The 22,264-nt window shown below is 37.0% G+C and overlaps 1 protein-coding gene across 6 annotated transcripts in view; it reads right to left on the reverse strand.

The window, feature by feature from the left end:
* The window catches only part of PHC3 (polyhomeotic homolog 3), a 69,535-nt gene extending 47,536 nt beyond the window's left edge, over window positions 1-21,999 (reverse strand). For 3 of the 6 annotated variants that reach the window (XR_004232753.1, XM_012546598.3, XM_031957640.1), the window contains exons 1-6: window positions 21,919-21,999; window positions 18,922-19,087; window positions 15,144-15,299; window positions 14,272-14,349; window positions 5,179-5,337; window positions 3,053-3,151 (exon numbers count right to left, since the gene is read on the reverse strand). Coding sequence is in view for 5 of the 6 variants with exons in the window: in XM_012546598.3 (XP_012402052.1) it covers window positions 3,053-3,151; window positions 5,179-5,337; window positions 14,272-14,349; window positions 15,144-15,299; window positions 18,922-19,087; window positions 21,919-21,932 (672 nt within the window). In the remaining variant the exon portion in view is untranslated. The remainder of the gene's footprint in view (window positions 1-3,052; window positions 3,152-5,178; window positions 5,338-14,271; window positions 14,350-15,143; window positions 15,300-18,921; window positions 19,088-21,918) is intronic. The other 3 variants (XM_023500827.2, XM_031957641.1, XM_031957643.1) reach the window with 2 other exon arrangements.
* Between the last annotated feature and the right edge of the window lie 265 nt (window positions 22,000-22,264).

The following is a 22,264-nucleotide window of genomic DNA, read 5'->3' on the forward strand; positions in this document are numbered from 1 at the left end:
TGCATTTAATCAACACTATGGTGTTTTCAAACAATTTTCTTTTCAAGTCAGCCTTCACAAAGATTCTTTTCTAATTCATAAATTTTTCAAAATTATCTTAGCATTCAACACATACCAACAAATGAACCTATAGTTAAATGTATCTGCATTAATGATCTTGACTTGGAACATTCTTTGGAAAGTAGTATCTTAATTTTCCCTAGCAGTCTTAATGTTTAACTACACTTTCTCTGATTTAACATCAAAATTAGTTCAAATCATCCTCTTAGCCCCTCTCCAAAAAGAAAAATATGTGCGAGACAAATCTGAAATTAAATTTTCTATAGAAACTGGCTATATCTGAAAAATTAATGAAAGAAAATGATTCCCACCAAACAACAGGCAAACTAAGTCTCTAAATTAGAAAACTAATTAACATTATGTTAATGTAGATAATTTACATATGCCCATTTCCACAGGGCAGTCAGACGTTTGCATTTTTCCTTTTTCCCTATTTAACTTTCTAATTTTATTTATAGTTAAAATTTTTTAAATGTCTTCAAAACTTACATTTACATGTGCTTCTGTAACAACTATGTTATATCTGGCTTGGAGATACATGTATATAAAAATAAAATGTATTTTAGAAACTTGGCTTCTAAACCATGTGACAAATGGATTTTTTCATCATGTTAATATGACAATCAGGTTTTGTGGCATAACCATTTCTGAAGGAAAAAACTTCTGCTCTTCTCTAATAAAGGATAAAGCTTCCCTTCTTTTTGTCTACAAACAGACTATTATCGTTGCTGAATTACAAGATTCTCTTTATTGCTGCAAACTTCTTTTTTGGGAGTTGTGTTAGTTAATAGTACCATGTTACACGATAATACGATACTTTTTTTTTTTTTAAGTTAATACTTTTAAAATCACTTGTACACCCATTACTTTGCTTGATTCTAACAAACTAGTGAAAAGAGAGAGGATATAGGTAATAGTATCCTTCCCCTACCTGTCTCCAGATTAGGTGAAAAAAAAACAGACACTGACAATCAGCTGTTGTGACATTATTAGTGGTAGCCTAGTGTAGGTCTCAGGTCCCCTGATTCTTAATGAAATACTTTTTCCTCCTAACGAAAGATTGTCTTCAATGTCTTAACATTGTTTTGTCAAGGTCTCAAAATTTGTGTAAAGGTAGCAAGGACTGTAATGTTAATTCTCTGGATTCCTAAAGAAATATCTCTAATTTTTATTCCAGTGTTACTCCTAAAACATCTTTGCAATACCTAGGATCCTGTCTCATACAACCTTGCTTTTCCTTATTAAAGTTATCTTATAATCTTATTTCTTTGTCAAAATAGCAACTGAAGCTAGACAGATCTAAACTTCATCTTTTTACACCACTGCTAGTTTTAAAACAAGAATAAGAAAAAAAAATTCTCATCACTCATGAAACCTTATGCTACACAATCTTCATTTAAGTAACTTAACACTGAATATTCCTTGAATGATTCCAAATATGCCATAACTTTTGGCCAAGTATAGTGTTTTGAAGTCGTTACACAATTTATATATGGAATTATTATGCTACAATTTTATAATTTCATAAGTACAGAAAGTTTATTCTTGCTACTGTAATGAATTCCATAAAGTGAGGATTATAACAACATAATTAGTTATGCTTATCAAATCTGTAAATGTTGATAAAGTGAGGCCTTAATTCATGTTAAAGAACTTGAAGAATTTCTGAGTTAGAGTCCACCAGGTATCGGACAGGAATATCTACCCATGCAATTACTATATGGTTGTCAAATACTATGAAATGCCATCAATTCGCAGACCACAAAAGAGTCAAACAAGCTATTTGGGAATAATAGAATTTTGTACTAGGTGTCCTAACATTACTAGCCAGCATTTACACAGTATCTACCACATGTCTAAGTGCTTTGCAGATCATCTTATTTGTTCCTCACAATTACCCTAGAAGGCAGATGCTATTATTACTCCCATTTTATAGATGAGGAAACAGAAACAAACAGAGGCGACCTGCTCAAGGTCCCACAGAGAGTAAGCGTCTAAAGTCAAATGCGAAAACAGTTCTCCCTGACTTGAGGCTCTTTGCACTGTAGAGTGTACCATTGAGCTTTCTCAGAGGAGATCATCTCACTGATCAATCTGGTTTTATGTATATGGTAGATTTTTTCCCCCTGAAAAAAATAGCTCAGATTTATTTAAAAAAGGTATGGGAAAAACAGGACCCATTTTATAGCCCCCTTTTCTGCAAAGAAGTTATTTTATGTAAAGTGAGTAACAGTCACATTGTCAATACCTTTAACAACTAATAAATAGAATCATGAAAAAAAAAAAAGATTTTTTAAAAAGTGCTTCTAAAATGCCAGCTACATTCCCTCTGACCTTCTTTCTTAAGACAGGGGGAGACTATGGAGTCAACTCTGAGAGATCCTCACTGACCATCTAGTGCAGGTGAGCAGCTGTAGTGATGGACCCAAACATGTTTGTACCATAGTTATCTCCAAATACTGGCTGGGGCAGAATACATAGCTAGTATCTAAAAATGGAATCTTTCATCCATACATCTCCTTGTTTTTCTTTTGTTTGTTTGTTTGTTTACTTTTTCAAAATATCCTTTACTTAGAATTACAGGCCATTTGTAAAGTAATCTCTCCAAAAGAATAAAATGTCACACTAATGAATGAATCTACTGCACAAAAAATTAAAATGTTATGTAAGCCTAGAAAATAACCACTAAAGACACTTGCCTTCTTTTTCAAACACTTAAATAAACTAAACTACTGTTATGAACATTTACATAGGCCAGGTCACAGAAAACATGTTTATATAATCTGTGCTCAATAATCTCATAGATCTAAATTATTTATTACTGCTGAACATGCAACTTCATATTTTGTCTCTTCTTTGAAGTATTCATTAATTTTATAAATATTAATTACCCCAAAGATATCCCAAATGGCTAGAAACAAAAACATCACTATTTTAACTTCCTATTCATATTTACTCTGACTAGAGAGCCAATGAATCTCACCACGCTCACCTGAGTAGCTGCCGACTGACAGGAAGATGACGATGACGACGAGACAACAGGAATTTCAGACTGTACAGCAGCCACAGTAGTAGCAGGTGTGAAAATCAGCTGTACAGACAGAAAGTAAAAACAAAAAAAAAAAACAAAAAAACAACCCTGAAGACAAAAGAACATGCCCCCCACACATGTAAAGCAAGTAAGAGAGACTGAAGTTTGTGAAAGATAATAGAAGCATTCCCTAATAAAAAAATTTACCAAGTTTGAATCTAACTTTTAAATGGTTTTTATGTGCAAAAAGATTCCACTAATTATAAATAGGAAGAATCTTAATATCTTTAATATCTGAGAAATATATTTCATGTACAACAGACTAACTCAAAAAACTTCCTTGTTGACAGAAATTCCTCAGAACAAGTGTTTCCATAAGCTAGCAATTATATATTTAAAATAAATGTCTAGAAGGAGCCAATGTATTGATCCTGACTATAAACCAAATCTGAGTAAGAAATGCAAAAGAAAAAAAAAAAGTCTATCCCACCCCACCCCCCCAAAAAAAACCTTTTGTAGTCATGTCTCCTAAAAATGGACGAGTGCTCTGGTGGTGGGGAGAAGTAGGGTTACCCCTATGATCATAGATTTAGAACCTGATGGTCCAAATCTGCCATTCTGCAGATGAGAAAACTGTGGCCCATGCCACAGAGGGGTATCAGATCCAAGGTCAGGTAATTAACAAAGTGGCCAGGCTGGGTTGGGCCAGGATTGGAACAATGGAACCAATCCAAGATGAACTAACTTTAAATACTAGACATGCAGAAAAAGTCACTACTGAACTATGTACCACAATGAAACAATAAAATGATAAAACAGCACAGCCTGAGAAGGTTTCATTTAAAAAAAAAAAGAAAGAAAGAAAGAACAAGATAATGACAAATGTAAATTTCTTATCACCATCCCTCTTCACTAGGGAACTTTATTCAAGTTATGTCAGTCCCCATTAATATTCACAACATACTATAAACTATTATTAGATTCAATGTAGTGAATTAGCAGATTGCATCAAAGTTTATATCAGTATCATACTGGTGAATTTTTGTTTAAACATAAAATATCTCAAAAGCATTTTTTGTTTATATTGAATTGTCAATAAAGTATGTTGTTAGTTCTTCAGGATGCTGAATTAAGTGAAATTTTAACATGAAAGTATAATTTTCACAAGAAAAAACTAAAATTCCATGACACACAGAAAAAGCACATCTGATTCTAAACAGCCTAAAAACAATAAAGTTCATGTTGCTAGAAAGAACACATACAAAATGTAATCAAAATCCTAAAACTAGGCATCAATAATCCCTGGTGACAATCTATGAATAATAAAGACAAGTAACACTGCTTTTTGTTAGAAATTTGACTGAAAGTTTGTTGTGGCCTCAGGGCTGAGACATAAGGGTTAAAGATGTGGGGTTTTCGGCCTAAACCTCCTGCCCTATTTTCTACAACCTCAATACCACTAAGCCCCAGGGTTTGCCACCAGGGTAACACAATCCAGCTTCTCAGCTTTTCAAACTAAAAAATTTGGCAAAAGATAGAAGTAAGTATTACAAAAGTAATCTCTGTTTACTGATAATGGGTCAACATGGTCTGAAGATCTCGAATATATTTTAAGCAACAATAGCTGCTAAATAAATGTTTATTGAATAAAATCTTTAGCTATTCAAACAAACTGGCAGAATATGAAATGGGGAATAATCAACTATAAGAATTATCAAGGAAAACCCCATTCTGGATTGGAGATTTACAATAAAGGATAGGGCAAAAAAAATCTGCAAATCCCAAAGTGGACTCCTCTTCAGCTCCAAACTTCTAACCAAATTTGTAATTAATCTATACCCTGAAAAAGATCCACAATTCTATTTGAAGGGGAACTTTTCTAACCTTCAATAACTTTATGAATTTAATACTTAAACAAAAAAATGACAAGTCTAAACACTTTTATCAATTAAAATATTTTTAAAATATTAAAGCTACTTGACAAGTCATTACCTAGAAGAGAAGAGCACAACTGCCCCACCAATTATTTTAGAAATTTCTTTATCTAAGAAAATGGATACTGAAAAATTTGGCAGCTCATATCTTACCATTTGAGCTCGTAGATACATTTGAGCTTGGCTTGCTGTTAAGGTAGGGGATGTACTCCCTAGTAACATAGTCTGTTGGGTAATACTGCTGCTGGTAGTACTGGAAGCCTGGGATCGGCTTATTAACTGTGCAGGAGTAGGAGAAGTAGAGAGGTTGATCTAAGGAAGAAAAAATATTTGGTCACAGGCCAAATCTTTAGCTTTAAAGTGACAAACCTAAACCAAGCTACAGCTAGGCAATAAATGATATCAGTTTAAATTGTGGGCTCCCAAAATAAAATTTCAGAAAGAGCTCCCCTTACCCTGCAACGGGGTGCCAACTTTTCTGTAGTCCCCCATATTAGGTCATAGTTGCATCTGAGCAAGTAATAGTGTACACTAGGTAGTAACTAGGCCAGTTTTAAAGAAAAATGATAGTATTAAAAAAGTCTATCCTTCAAGATTAAATATTTCTCCTGCTTTTATAAACAATGATACATCATTATTTCAACAGTCCACTTAATAACAAAAACATCCTAACAATTTAGTGAATATTACTTTTGCATATTCTATCAAATTGAGGGGATTCTAAACTAGAGAAGGAAAAAAGATCACAATGTGCTCTAGAACCACTTGAGAACTCCAGTCTTTTTGTCCCACAGAGAGAACAAAAGCCTCTGGACACATCTATGTAAGGTGTCTAAGTGATCCCTTGAAATCCTGAAGAAAGCTTCTGTACAATCTAACTCATTCCAGAGGAAGAAGCCACAAGGATGAATTGAGGAATCCCTGGCAATGAGAAGCCAATGAGGAGGGAGAAGGGGAGAGGAAGAGGATAGCAAAGAAGAGGAAGAAGAGCAACAGGAGGCATTGCTGGTGGAGTTGTGAGCTAATCCAATCATTTGAGAAAGCAATTTGGAATTGCTAAAGATGTGTGCATACCAATTGATCCAGCAATGTCACTACTAGGTCTTTATCACAGAGATCATAAGAGGGAAAAAAGACCCATAAGTGCAAAAATGTTTGTAGCAGGTCCTTTTATAATGGCAAGGAACTGGAATCTGAATGGATGTCCCTCAGTTGGGGAACAGCTGAATAAGTTATGGTATATGAATGTTATAGAACATCACTGTTCTACAAGAAACGATCAGCAGGATGATTTCAGAGAGATCTGGAGAGACTTACATGAACAGATGCTGAATGAAATAAGTAGAACCAGAACATTGTTCCCAGAAACAATAAGATTATATGATGATCAACTATGACCAACTTAGCTCTTCTCAGCAATACAGTGATCTGAGACAATTTCAAAAGACTCATGATAGAAAATGCCATTCGCATCCAGAGAAAGAACTATGGAGTCAGAATGCAGATCAAAGAATATTATTTTCACCTTTTTTTGCTGTTTGTTTTTTCTTTCTCGTGGTTTTCCCTTTTGTTTTAATTTTTCTTTCACAAAATGACAAATATGGAAATGTGTTTAAAATAACTGCACATGTATAACTTACATCAGATTGCTTGCTGTCTTGGGCGGGAGGGAAGAAAAGAAGGAAAGGAGAAAAATATTTGGAACTCAAAATCTTATAAAAGTGAATATTGAAAACTATCACTGCATGAATAGGAAAAATAAAACACATTAAATGAAAAAAATCAGCCTTTAATTCTATTTAAGAAAAACAGTAACAAGTATTTCATGTTATCAATAATATAATTGATGAATAAGTTTGTAAAATACAGTATCACAGGTGCAAAGAAAAGGAATTTAAAATTTCAAGTATATTATCAATATGGGAAAATGCTTATATGATCCTCTACAGAATGTCAAGAGTAAAAAAAAATAAATAAAATGATGCTGTGCCTTATCAGCTAGGTAGTAAATGACTTCAGTTGTGTCATATCAGACAATGGCAAAAGAAAAAAAGTTTTTCACTATGCCACACTATACTCCATACAGAAGTTTTATTATTGGCAAAAGTAACAAAACATTATCCAGATGTCAAGATGTTGTTATAACAAGTTGGAAATGAAACTTCCAAACATCGAGTGTTAGTGAAACTTGGAAAAAGATGCTCTAGTTTCCTAAATTCATTTTCAATTAGATCCATTCAACAGACAACTGATTTCTAGGATACAATGATTAATATTATGACATTTTAAGGATCTGGATAAATAAAACTATAATAAAATATGTTCTTTCTAGATACTGTTGAGTAATCTCAATCATGTTCAACTCTTGGTCATCCCATTTGGGGTGGTCTGCCATTTCCTTTTCCAGTTCATGCTACAGATGAGGAAACTAAGACAAAACATGGTGAACTGACCTTGCCTATGGTCTCATAGCTAGTGTCTGAGGCCAGATATGAACTCAGGAAGAAGAGTCTGCCTGACTTCTGGCCCAGTACTCAATCTACTGTACCACATAGTTACCCTCCTTCTAAATCAATACTCTCAACTAGCAGTATTTCAGAAAAAACAATGAAGGACAAAGTTAAGAGAAGAAAAAGGATGAGAGGAGGTGCTAGGGAAAAGAAAATGGACTGAAACACATTTCTAAAAGTCATCATGAATTAAGAAACATATGAAATTAAACAGAAAAAACATGAAATATAAAAATAACCTAAGTATGATGCCAAATATTAATACTAACAGCCAGCATTTCCTTAACACTTTCAGGTTTGTCCACTATCCATGTTACCTCATTTGATCCTCCCAACAACTTGCATAGTTTACAAATAAGGAAATTGAGACAGAAGTTAAGGCACCTGTCCAGGGTCACCCAGCTACCAAGACTGAATATAAACTCGGGTCTTTTTGACTCTAGAACCAACAATTCCTCCTACTACTGACTGAATATATCTTTCTTGTCTTTAATGTCTTTCACCTAAATACATTTTAAAAGGACTCATTGTTTAAGATGATGTAATAAAGAAAGATGAGCCTGCTTATTTTAAGTCAACTGCATGAAACCCCTTACCTCTCAACTCTGACATTTCTGGGCAATGTAAGGAATTTTACCACCAAGCAAAACAATGATTTTAAAATCTTGTTCATCAGGTAACTAAAAAAGGTAGAGCTAACAGAGTCTCAAAAAAGAACCAAGTAGTAGAAGTAATGGAGATCTAAATCATCAGAACAAGCACAGCCATCCTTGGGAGGAGCTTCTGCACATCTGCCTTGAGGACAGCATCAATTTCTGGGGGAACCACACTGAACACTGCGTCCTCAGTTGGGCCTCTCAGGGCAATGGCTGCCATTCCCCCGACCCTCTTCTTAATTCTGTTCTGTCTGGCCTCCAACATCTTCCAACTCAAACAGCTCTCTCCAAAGCGGCCAAATCCAAGGACTTCTTCGTCCTCCTTTTCCTTGACCTCTCTGCAGCCTCTGACCCTAGACTCTGTCTAGATTTTTGGGACATTTCTCCCTCTCCTGGTTCCCCTCCTCTGCAAAGATCCACTCCTCCCATTTCCTTTGCTGGATCCTCCTCCAGATCATATTCTCTAACTGCTGTTATCCACCAGGAGGTCTGTCCTGGGTCGTCTTCTCTTCCTCCTCACTTCATCGGTGATTTCATCAGTTCTTAAGGAATCATCCTCTCTATGTAGATGATTCTTAAATCTACTGATCCAGCCTTAACTTCATTGCTGACCTCTAGTCTCATCTCTGGCTGCCTAATGGACATTTTGAACTAGACAGCCCATAAACACGTTAAACTCACCATGTCCAAAACTGAGCTCATTATCTTTTCCCTCAGGCCCTTTCCTCTTTCTGAGAGTACCACCACTCTCCTAGTCCCACACTTACACACATCATCCTCAGATCCTCACCCCACCCCCCCCAGCCCCAACAGTCAATCTGTTGCTCATCTGAAAATCTGGCCTTCCTCACAGTTCTTGCACATACCCCCTCCTCCTCTGAGACTGTCAACATCCTGATGCAGGCTCTCATCCCTCAAACTGGGACTAGCCAAACAGCTGCTGATGGTGAGCCTGCTCCACTCCCTTCCATCCTCCTCTCGGCTTCAATGGTTTCCTTATGCCCTACTCAATTAAGATCTAGTGACTCCTTTTCAGTTCCAGAGTCAAATTTAAAATTCCACCTGGTGTTTAAAACCCTTCCTAAGTTGGCCCATCCCACCTTTCTAGCCTTTTTCTATTTCACATGACCCCACATATTCTGTGAGACTAAGTAGCACGGGGCTCTTGGCTATTCTACCTGTCTCTATTTTTAACTAGCCATTTCTCATGACTAGAATATTCTCCCTCAGCATCTCCAACTTCTGGCTCTCCTAGCTTCCTTGGAGTCTTGGCTAAAATCTTACCTTCTCTAGGAAGCTTTTCCCAAACATGCTTAATTTTGGTGCTTCCCTCTCTTTTTTCCAATTAATCTTGTCTTTAATCTTGTTTGAACATCATTGGTTGCACTCTCTTTTTCCCAGTTATACCATGGGCTCCCCAGGAACATGGACTCTCCTACGTTCCTTTGTATCCCTAAAGATTAATATAGTACCTGGCACATAGCAGGCACTTAATGTTTACTGAATACTGACATACAGGCTAAAACAAAATAATATAAAATGATGGGGGGAGGAAATGGAGGGCAGCCACTGGGGGAACTGCTATTTACTTCCAATGAATGAGTACTGGAGTGACCAGAGCTGTGCTATGTGCTGCCATTTCTAATACTATCTCCTAATTGTTTCCTGGATTTTAATCCTGTCACTGTATTTAACCACATTCAAGTCCCTCAAAGCATTTCACAGAGTGCTGGGCAATAACAGACAGCCAACAAAACGTGCTGCCCCAATTTCTAAAGCAGCAAGATCACTAAGCAGTCCAGAAGGATCAGACCAGAAGCAGGCCCCAAAGCTGGCCCTGTGATTCCATTCTAGGCAAAAAGAAAACATCTCTTGAATCATGCATGGATAAGCAGCTCTAAATCTATAACTCTCTGATATGATGAACCAAAGGTTATGGACAAAGAATAAAAAAAGGAATTATGTAAGTGAATTTTCTAGTTGATAGGCTATGTGATAGGCTGTATGAACACTCAAATAATCACAACATTTTTTAGTTGGAATAGATGTCAGAGATGATTTAGTTCAACCTTCTCATTTTGCAAAAAGAGGTAACCAAAAGCCCAAGGTGCTCAATGAGTTGCCCAAGATCATAACCTAGCTATTAGCTAAGTTCTAATTAAGTCATTGTGTGGTCATAAAATCAAGTTTAATGAAATTAAGTGTACCAGGTCTCACAAATCTATAATATAATGACCTGAAGAAATTCTATTTTCCTTTTCTGATTAATCATAAAGAAGGGCTTTTAACCATTTCTAGCTGCATTAAATGAGCTAGGAACATTCCCTTCCCTTTGACTTAGTTAAACTCAGGTTTATCCACAAGAATGACTACTAGAAGGCCCTATTAATTTGTGAAATGTATTTAATTAATGAAATTATTTAATTTATGAAAATTATGAGATAATTTTACAATATGTATTGGTAGTGACAGGGAAAAGTTGATGAAACCAGATATTTTGAAATAAAAGTATACCATGGTCAGAGCTGCTTTTCTAGTGATCTTTCCTAACAAAGAGTTTGATTAATTTATGACGGGAACTATTCTAGGGCTCAAACTCAGTCTTTTAATCTTAAGAGCAGCAAAGAATTGAACTCCACTGTCTTAGCGTCTTGTGAAGTCAGGATTACATCTCCATACCAAGATAAGGCATCAAGCCAGAGCTTTGATAGCAGACTGTGATGGAACCTCATTCTCTGCCAGGTGGTCACACCTTTCCAGGGGCCGATCATAACCTTTCATTCTACACAGTTCTCAGCCGATGTGCTTCTATAACTATTACAGGCTAGGGATCTTCCTCAATTCTCTTGACATTAGATGGATAAGATTCATGCTTATATGCTGTCTGCTCTTGCCACACAACTGGCTCACCCTTCTTTCTAGTCTTCTGTCTATAGTGACATCCTTTACACTAGTTTATTGGGCAACAGTAATGTTGATTCATGATTAACCCAGCCCACTATACAACTATTTATTGTTGTAACCGTCAATAATTCTTCTAAGACAGAGGATTTCTATAACTAAAAGTTTTACAGCCTATCACCAGAAGAATACATGGGCTAACAGGATGCTCCTTCATTTCAGCGAGAGCCAAGAAGATGCTTAAAATCACTATATATACACAGAGAAAATAAGGCATTCTTTCAGTTTCATCCTATCATATAAATATGATCTTGATACTTAAATCAGAGACAAAGAAAGAAAACTATACACCATATCGCTAATGAACAATGATGCAAACATTTTAAATAAAACATTAACGAACAGCTACAACCTATTAGACAGATTATACACTGTGACCAGGAAAGATTTAAATAAAAATGGCAGGACTATTCTAGCTTAAAGGAGACTGTAAATATAATAAATCAGGTTAATACTGTAAACAATAAAAACTATGTGATTATATTAAAGGGTTGTGGGAAATTTTCAGACAAAATACAAACCCTACTTCTATTAAAAACTCTAGAAAGCATAAAAATAAATTGTCTTTTCTTTACATATAGTAAATAAGTTCTATTATAAGAGCAAACAGTATAAATGATGGAGAAAGTCAGAAGCCCTTCTCATAAGATGAAGTTTTAAAGTAAAGATACACATTATCATCACTATTTAATAATCTGCTAAAGCAGTAAAATTAAAAAAAAAAAAAAGAAATTGAAAAATTTAAGAGAGCCAACTAAAAAGTGAAACAATAACTTCAGCAAAGTTGTGGGACAGAAAATAAATCCCTATAGATCATCCACATCCGTGTATGATCCAACAAAACCCATCAATAAGAGCAAAAAAAGAGAAATTTGATCTGAAATAACTACATCAGATATAAAATATTTGGAAGTATATCCACCAAGATGAATCTAGGAATTATGTGATTCCAACTATAAAATACTCTTTGTGAAAACAGAGACCAATTTAAATAATTACACATGCATAAATCAAATCAATATAACAAAAAAGACAATCTTACCTAAATTAATTTATTCAGTGCCATAACAATCAAATCAAAAGGAATATTTTCTAGAAAAAAATGATAAAAAAAAATAGAAAAGGAAAAATAACAAAATTCACATAGAGGAACAAAAGGTCAATAATCTCAAAAAAAAAGTTATATGAGTATCGATACCAGATCTCAAATTGTACTACAAAGCAGTAATCATAAAACAATTTGGTGCTGGCTAAAAAGAAGAGGTCATTCAGTGGAATAGATTCAGTATACAACATAGTATACTATGCAAACATACATAGTTAAGCAGAACAGTGTTAAATAAAGCTAATGACCAAATTTACTTGGGAAAGGATTATTTAGCAAAAATTGCTAAGAAACTGCCCAGCAGTCTGGCAAAAATAAAGTTTACACTACTGTACTATATACATTACATTTATCAAGAGAAGCTCCAAATGATACATGATCTGGATATGAAAGGTCACATCATAAACAAATCAGAGAAGGAAGGAAGAGATTACCTTTTGGAGCTTTGGATGGGGAAGAGTTCATGGCTACACAAGTGAAAAAGAGGATCACCCAAGATAAAAGGGACAATTTTGATTATCATAAAATTGAAAAGGTTTTGCACAAAGAAATATAATGCAGTAAAAATGAGAAGTGAAACAGGTACCTGGGGGAGAAGGGAAGAGGAACCTTTGAAGTAAATTTCATTGACAAAGGTCTCATTTTCAAGATATATAAGGAACAGATTCAAATTTAGAAGTTTTTCCCCAATAGGGGGGAAAAAAAAGGATATGAACAGTGATCAAGTTCTCAAAGAAATTCCTCCAGATTTCTATCATGCAGTTTTACAGGACAATAAACTTATCATTTTCCTTTTACTAGTTCCGAGAAACATGTATCAGCTCTTTCCGTAGTTCCCAATGGCAAATGCTATAGATATCAAAACTGAAGCAGATCATAGGACTGAATTTTCAATTTTATTTAAAACTTTTATTTTCTTAGTAAGACTATAAATCTTTAATTCACAACAAATTTTTTTTCATACCATAAGGTAAAAATTTTGGGATAATTACAAATCTCCTGCTATTCTAAAGAAATTATAAAGTAGCATTTTAATACATGGGGTCAGCTCGAAAATATAAGACTAATGGGCTATATTGGTTCAGCATTTGGTGTAACAGAATGTTTAGTCAACTTAGGACATATACTTACATAACTACAGCTCTACTACATTCTGAATTCTTCTAAAGCTTATTGTTGTAATTTATTTAAATCAATCTCAAAAAAAAAAAAAAAAAAAAAACCTAGCTCTAAAATTTTTTACCTAACCAATTTTGCCCACTATCTTTTTAAATTATATATTTAAATAGTAAAGTAAAACAGTTTTCTTTACTATTAATGCTTATTGTTTATTGATATGTTCTTAACTTACAATTACATAATTAATAATTATATATTTGCAGAATGAAATACAGGTTTTTCAAGCATAAGTATATATATAAGTATAGTATATATATGAAAAGTATAATATATTAGTATATATAAGTATAGAATATAGTATAAGTATAGTATATAAGAAGATATTTGCAAAGTTGGTCATATTATTTAACTAGGCTAAAAAATAAAAAGTATACTTTAAAAATATTAATTGTACAAAATTAGATATATATATATATATATTTACTTATACATAATGAGACATAATTAATAAGCAATAGCAGGGTGTAACTGTTTAATACAGTGCTTTGTATATAGTGAGCTCTCTATAAATACTAATTAGTTTAAACACATAGAATCAAGAAGTAATCAGCAAAAAAGGGTACCAGTTCAAAAATGCAGATTTTTGTGTCACATGAGAAATAATCACTTATAGAAAAAAATCCAAAAAAAGCTAACACCAGTGCTGAGACCAAGGTCTCAGAAAATATTAGTTATCAGCTTCTGACAGGTGTTATTCCTTCTAAAAATTACTATTATGTATCTGAAATTCCTCAAAGAGCTTTCACTAAGCTCTTTAAGGATTAAACAGTATTTTATTTTTAGAAAACTTAATAATTAAAATATTTAATGTCAGGAAACAATTAAGGACACTTACAGATGTCTGGGACATACTTGACTGTTGTGTGACACTCCCTGTAGGGGATGTAGATGGTCTCCCACTGGACAGACTTGCCTAAAGAACAATTAAAATGTTTCTTATAAATTGAAGTTAAACCTTTATTGGCAGTGAGTTTATGAAGCACAGTGAGTAAAAAAGTCTAAGACTCCATGAATTCCCTCTAAGGCCCACACAGCACAAGCTTCCAGCAGAACAAATCTAAAGACAGGAGGAGCAGTGTTTTCTCTCAGCTACACTTCCCAGGCCCTACAGGACTGACCACCACTTCCCTGCTGTCAGCTCAAAGCCCAGACAAACCATGACTCAACTGCTATGTCACTGATAGAGAAATTAGAGCTGTACTGGCTACCCAAGGTTTCAGTTTCCTCACTTATGTCAGGATATTTTGTAATTTAAAAAAACCTAGTAAGAAGTAGCAGCAACTGGGGATCTGTTGACATGTGAAACAGATACATTTTCAGATATTACAGGAACTCAGATCTTTTACATGGATCTACTAAGATGGTTTAGAGTTACATGTTAAATGATTTTTATTGCAACAGATCTCTGGTCTAATAATAATGGAAACACTTGTCAAAAATGTTTAAATAACAAATTATGTTCTTGAAACTGCAAACACAGCTTATATAACCCTAAACTATTCCCTGCTAAAGTCCAAGCTCTGCTACATGACCCCTTAGTACAGACACATACAAATACACACACACACACACACACACAAGATGTGCTATCACATGATTTGCTATCAATTTTGTTAGGAGAAAGAGTCAAATGACACTTGAAAACCTTGAAATCCATCCAAGTATTCCTGTGGAGCCCTGTATGTTTTCTGTTAACATCCATCTCACCTGTACGGCCGCCAGGCTCTGGAGTTGGGAGCTGCTCAGATGCTGCTGCTGCAAAGCTGCCGTGTGCAGCATTAGGTGCTGCTGCTGGGCCGCATACATCTGCTGGAGGTACTGAGCTGCTGAACTAGGGGGGCGGTGCAAAGCCTGCTGAATGACCTGGCAATTGGGAAGCAATGGAGAAAAGTCAAACTATAAAAGAGAAGTTTCAAACTAATACATAAAAGGTCAAGAAATTCATCTTGGCTATTTGGCTTGCAGTCAGCCAGTAAATTTTCAGTACTCAGAAGATACTCACTGCGATGGATTTCTTCCTAAATTCTTTTTATGCTTAACAGGGTTCACTAATTTCTACAATTTAAAGTTTACTCAGAATATGCATTTATCATTGTTAAAAACAGGATGTTCTCAAACATCCCCTTTGTTGCAGCTACTCCAATTTAAAGCAAAATATTTCACCAAGATACCATAAACAAATTAGGAGAGTAAGGAATAGTTTACCTGTCAGATCTATGCAGAAGGGAAGAATTTATGACCAAACAAGACATAGAAAACATGAAATGCAAAAGGGATGCTATTGATTACATTAAATTAAAAAGTTCTTGCACAAACAAAATCAATGCAACCAAGACTAGATGGAAGCAAAAAGCCATGAAACATTTTTAATGGCCAAAGTTTCTAATAAAGCTTCATTTCTCAAATATATAAAGAACTAAGTCAAATGTCTAAGAATACAAGCAATTCTCCAATTGATAAGTGTCAGAAGATATGAACTGGCAGTTTTCAGATGAGGAAATTAAAGCTATCTATAGTCATATGAAAAAATGCTCTAAATCACTACTGATTATAGAGAAATTTAAGCTAAAACAACTCTGAGGTACTACCTGAAACCTATCAGATTAGTTAACATGACAGAAAAGGAAAATAAGTTTTGGAGAAGATATGAGAAAATCGGGACACTAATACACTGTTAGTAGAATTGTGAATTGACCCATCCATTCTGGAGATCAACTGAAACTATGTCCAAAAGGCAACCAAACTTGGCTTACCCTTTGATCCAGGAACATCACTAGGTCTGTATCTCAAAGAGATGGTAAAAAAGGACCTCTATACAAAAATATTTATAGCAGCTCTTTTTTCTGGCGGCAAAGAATTGGAAATTGAGGGGATACTCATCAATTGGGAAATGATTGAACAAGTTGTGGTATATGAATGGAATGGAATACTCATGCTATAAGAAATGATGAATAGGTGGCTTTCCAAAAAACCTGGTCTTACATGAACTGAAGCAGAGTGAAGTGAGCAGAACCAGGAGAACACTGTACACAGTAACAGCAACACTGTATGATAATCAACTATGATAGACTTAGTTCTACTCAGCAATAAAATGATCTAAAACAATTCTAAATTCTAAACCTAAAAAAGATTCATGATGGAAAATGCCATCCACATCCAAAGAATTATGGAGCCCAAATGCAGATAGAAACATACTATTTTCACTTTTTGTTATGTCTTTTTGTTCTGTTTCTTCTTTCACAACATGACTAATGTGGAAATATGTTTACATGAATATGCATGTATAGCCTATATTAGATTGTTTACCATTTTAAAGAGGAAAGAAGAAAAATTGGAGGTCTCAAAATCTTTAAAAAATGAATTTTGAAAAGTCCTCCATAAACAAAGTGAAACATACTGTATAAAAAGTAATAGCAATATTCTGGGATGATCAACTGTAACTGACTTTGCTATTCTCAGTAGTGCAATCATCCACAAATACTCTAAAGGACTCATGATAAAAAAAAAATCCTATCCATACCTAGAAAAGGAATTGATTGTGGCCAAATAGACTGAAGCATCTTCCTTTCTTCCTTCTTTCTTTTCTCTCTCTGTCTGTCTCTGTCTCTCTCTCTCTCTCTCTCTTTCTTTAACTTACTTTTTTTTAAGGGTTTTAATTTTCATTAGGGTGGGAGAGATCTATGTTTTCTTTCACAACATGACTTTTATAGGAAGGTTTTGCATAACTTTACATATGGTTTCTTAATTATGTATGGAGCTAAGAGAGAGAATGTAGAACTCAAAAATCTTAAAACCAAATGTAAAAAAAAGATTGTTTTTCAAATGTGACTGGGGAAAAATATGAATAAATAAATAAATTTTAAAATTAAAAAAATAAAGAGAACCATTAAGAATTGATAGTATAAAAATAATTTTGAAAACTATTTTTACATGTAATTGGAAAAAATAAAATATTATTTGCAAAAAAATAATAATAACTTTCACCAAGATTGGTCATGTGCAGGTGTGTGTGTATTAAAGATGGTAGACTGAAAGGAAATATTTAGAAATTACTTTATTCATGACTATGAATTCATTTAATTCATTCTTTTACATATCTGTTTATTGGTAATGAAAAAAAAAATCTGAGAACTTTATATAACAAATGGATCAATGTTACAGGCCACACATGAAAAGAGGAATAAAGAAAATCCCCACTTTTCAGCTCAAAATGGGAAATAGCCTGAGTCTTAATGGCTTCTGATATTCACTGTTGCATCATATGCCAAACTCATCATGTATCCTCATGAATCCTTAAGCCATAGCAAGGCAACAGTACAAAAGCTAGCAAACTCCAAAAACAAATGAAAAAACATCTCTGTGATGACAAAAGAAATTAAACTAAGATGGTCAAGGTCCAGACAAAAATGTCCTGAATCGTGAAGCCAAAAAACCTTATTTTCAAAGTCTTAAAGAAGAGATGGATGCCTACTCCCGTTTCTCCACAAAGAAGAAAAAAAAAAAAAAGTCTTCTTAGGGTAACTGAAACCACCATGGAGTCAAAAAAAAAAAAAAAAAAACCTCCACTTTACTTCATATGGTTATTTATTTATTTATAACATTGTTCCTCCTGTACTAACAGCCCTTCTAACAGTAATTCATCTAACATGGTACTTTCTGTAGTCAAATAAAAACTTTAAGGAAACTGTGTTTCCTAGAACAAACTAGTAAATCAACATGTCACATACCAGACTCTGCTCAAACATATAGATGTTTTCCCTGAAGAATTTGGCTTATTTTAAGATTGAGGCTTTAAGTACCTACTCCCCAAAGCCATTTATATATACCTTGGCTTTTTAGAATCTGTGATATTAAATCAGGGAACAATTTAAGTATATCACCATACCAAGAATCCACTCTAAAGCAGAGACTAACTCTTCCTTCAGGGGAATGAGTTGATTCCAAAATGTAATGCAATTAAGGAAATTAAATGAAGGAGAGTGTTGACAGAGAAGAAAAAAATCTCTATTCAATCAAAACTCGAGGAATTTCCCTAGAGATTATGAAATCTCACTAAAAAAAATCCTGAAATATCTTATTTAGGACTAAAAAAGATTATTCCCCAAAGCAAGGGTTTTTTTCAAAGTATAAATTTAGATAGAGGTTAGTCAAGTCCAAAGAGAATTCCCCAAAGCTGTGGCAAAAATGTGAACTTCTCACTTTCCAGGACTAAACTTATGCCCCTACAATGAGGCAGCAATGACTGAGAGCACCCTAACTTTTCCAGACACTACCAGCTACACATTTGTAAGTATCACGAGTCTCAGGAGATGTGAAAGCTTCATCTATACTTAACAGCTGCAAGACAGTGATGGCCTTACTTAGACCTACCGTGAGGAGGGAAGAATTCTGGAAAGAGGAAAGTATTCCTTGCCTTCCCTGCTCCCGACCCTCAGCAGAAGCAAACAAGAGATTCATCTCCTCGTCCTCACCGTTTCTGGCATACCTGAACAGCATGTCGGTCAGAGCCACTATAAACAGAGATCTGTGGTTGTGGTGTCCTCGAGGAGGAAGTGCTGATCGTGGTGGTGGCTGTACTGCTGGGAGCTGTAGACACGGATGATGTTCCCGGGTTTGCTTCATTATCCATACTTGTATGATGCTCCTTAAACCTAGCAAAAAACATAAATGGCTGTTAGGCCAGTGTCTTGTACCATCCAGTTGCTTTAAAATCTTATTACTCCAGAAAAATGATACATGCTTCATGAATTTAGCAAGGCCCAATGGGGACAGAGGAATCCACCAATATGACCTACCTGCAGTCATATTTCAACAATTCAGAATTTGTAGTAACTCAAAAGAATGTCACATTCATCTTGGCACTGGCAATAAAGGTTGGGCTTTTTTTTTGTTTTTAAAGCAAATTGATATCTAGAAGAGATTACAGGAAGAGGGCCTTAAAACCCCTCCTAAAAATCACAGAATTTTGGAGATAAAAAAAGACTGAGAGCTCATTTAACCAGAGGTATTAAACTGCTGCAACACTGCAGTGCAGCCCAAAGTGGATTAAAACAGAACTAGGAAGTATTTGAATTAAAAAAAAAATGTCAATAGGTGCTTTTATAAGTCTACCTATGGTCCAAAGGAATCTTTATGTGAGGTTCCCACTTCTGACTTTGACAACACCACTCTAATCAATTCTCACATTAAACAAATGAAGAAAAAGGAGATCAAGCAAGGTCACGTCTTCCAGTAGTCACTGAAGGCAGCAAAGAGGACCCTTATTGTTGGTATTTAATAGCCTTCACTTAAATAGAACAGATCTGTTCTTCCCAAATAAAAACTATTGTGATCAATTCATTAGATTCCCACAGGACTTCTTACACAATTCTTGGCTGATTCCAGTTGCACGTCCTAGACTACACCTCCCTCAAAACAGAGCAGTAATTCTAAGTAACAATGCGTCCATATATACTTATTGTGTATCTAATTTATATTTTAATATATTTAACATCTACTGGTCATCCTGCCATCTGGGGGAGGGGGTGGGGGGGGTAAGAGGTGAAAAAATTGGAACAAGAGGTTTGGCAATTGTTAATGCTGTAAAGTTACCCATGCATATATCCTGTAAATTAAAGGCTATTAAATTTTAAAAAAAATGCGTCCATACCTTGCATTAATTCACATTTGCCTACTTTTCAACTATTTCAAGTTAGCCTTACTGTATATAATAGAATTTAATTATATTGTAATTAAAACAATAGCATAGAGCAAATTTGGGGAAGCTGTAAAGAAACTACTATCAGTAACATGCCTAAATCCCTTTAAAATTTTTTTTTAAAAGGCTTTGCTTGAAGAATTAGCGTGGTCTAATTTTGTAAATAGTATCATTTATTGAATCTTATAGGCTAAGAATTAGTCTTCATTTTTTCCATTTGTTTGAAGCCAAGATACTGATAACTACAGAACCGGATCCCAATAATACAAATCACTCTATTTTATTCCAGACCAACTTTCGAGCGTTTCCAAGTTGCTAGAATTTTGTACAATCCCAGCTATTAACGTCTAGAGAATCCCCACTTCAGAAAGCCAACCTGAGATGAACCATCCGCGTAAGATTCCTTATCCCTCGGCAGCTTTCTTTGTGATTGGGAAATTAAAATCTGAATCACTGCACAGCAAGAGCACCGACTGGTAAAGAAGGCAACAAGAGGATGCTGCTACAATTTCACAGAAAAGAATGGAGGGGGGTCTTAACGACCTTTTAAAACTATTCATGTTTGTTTCCCTTCAATGTACGAGTCTCATGTGCTATTATCAGAGTTCCACAAAATAATTACAATATGAAAGCTTGTGCACCATATGCTCACATTTAAAAAGCATTAAATGAAAAGATAAGTTTATTTGATAACAGAAAATGACACGTAGGCTGATGATTTATAGTTTTAATAATCTTAACATACGAATTTATAAAATGTATTCTACGTTCTTCCGGCACCTTTCGTCAAAGAGAAAGTGGCTTAAAGTCCTCGCATAGGGAGCGGGCGCGGGAGAAACGTCTCGGCCGCGGGAGAAACGTCTCGGCCGCGGGAGGAACGTCTCGGCCGCGGGAGGAACGTCTCGGGCGCGGGAGAAACGTCTCGGGCGCGGGAGAAACGTCTCGGCCGCAGACGCTCCCCAGGACCTCCAAGGCGCGAGGCTGGCCCGGTGCAGCCCGGTGGCCGAGCCAGCCCCGCCCCCCCCCCCCCCCCCCCCACACACACAACGCCACCCGTGAGGGTCAGCCAGCGCCCCTCCTGGCTCCAGCCGCGCAGTGCCCCGACCACCGTCCGCTTGCCTCCCCCGGCCCACAAGAGCCCCGAGGGAAGCTGAGGTCCCGGAGGGCAGGGCCCGGCGGCACTTCCGCTCAGGAAGCGCCCAATCAGTGCAGCTCGCGGTGGCCCGTATACAGAAGGGGGGAGGGGAGTCAGACCCGCGTGGGGCGCGTCTCCCGTGGGCGGCCCCCACTTGATCTAAGAAATCGCCTTAAAGCTTGGAAATTATTTCTGGAGCTCGGCTTGCTTGGTAACGGAGCCCACGGGACACTGAGGGCTCCGCCCCGGCCGGCAGGAAGGGCCCCCACGCACGCCGCCCACGGGGCCACAGGCCCAACCCTGACGTGGTCTGTACTCCGCGCGCCCCCACCCTCTAAGGGGGAGGGCCACGTTAGGGAGACTGAAACGGAGCAGGGCGCACGCGGCCCCCCCCTCCCCCCGCACCCAAGCAGGATGCACGCCCGACCACGCGTGACCGCGGCCGCCGTGGGCAGGGCGTGTCCTCCCCCGCCGGCCCGCCCCTGGCCGGCCCCAGCGCCTCCCGAGGAGGAGGCCCGGCCCGCGGTCCCCACCAGGCCGTGCCGAGGAGACCTCGGGCCGGGAGCCCCTAGCGGAGCGCGCCCCCGTCCCGGCCCTGCTCCCGCCCACGCCCCGCGGGCCGCGGCCGCCGTTCCCAGCCAGTCACTCACTCCGCTTCCGCCATCTTCTCTCCTCCATCACTGACGCGGCCTGCACATGCGCGCCGAGGGCGCGGGGCGGGAGCGGGGGTCACGTGGGGCGGGGCCGGGGTCACGTGGGGCTGAGCGACCGGCGCTCCCCCGCCTTGCCCTGGGCCGCAGCCCAGCTCCCTCCCCTCCACGAGCTTCTCGTGCCCTCGGGCTCGCGGGCGGGGAAGAGAAGGAGGAAGGTAGAGGCTGGCGCGCCGAGGGCCTCGGAGCCCAGAGGAGCCGGATTCCAGTGCTGCGCGGCCGGCTGATCAGCCGCAGAGAACACTCCCACTGGGCACTAGGTGGCGCCGTAGTGCACAGCGTGCGG

Source organism: Sarcophilus harrisii, chromosome 3, assembly GCF_902635505.1.
Source record: "Sarcophilus harrisii chromosome 3, mSarHar1.11, whole genome shotgun sequence".
Classification (NCBI taxonomy): Eukaryota; Metazoa; Chordata; class Mammalia; order Dasyuromorphia; family Dasyuridae; genus Sarcophilus; species Sarcophilus harrisii.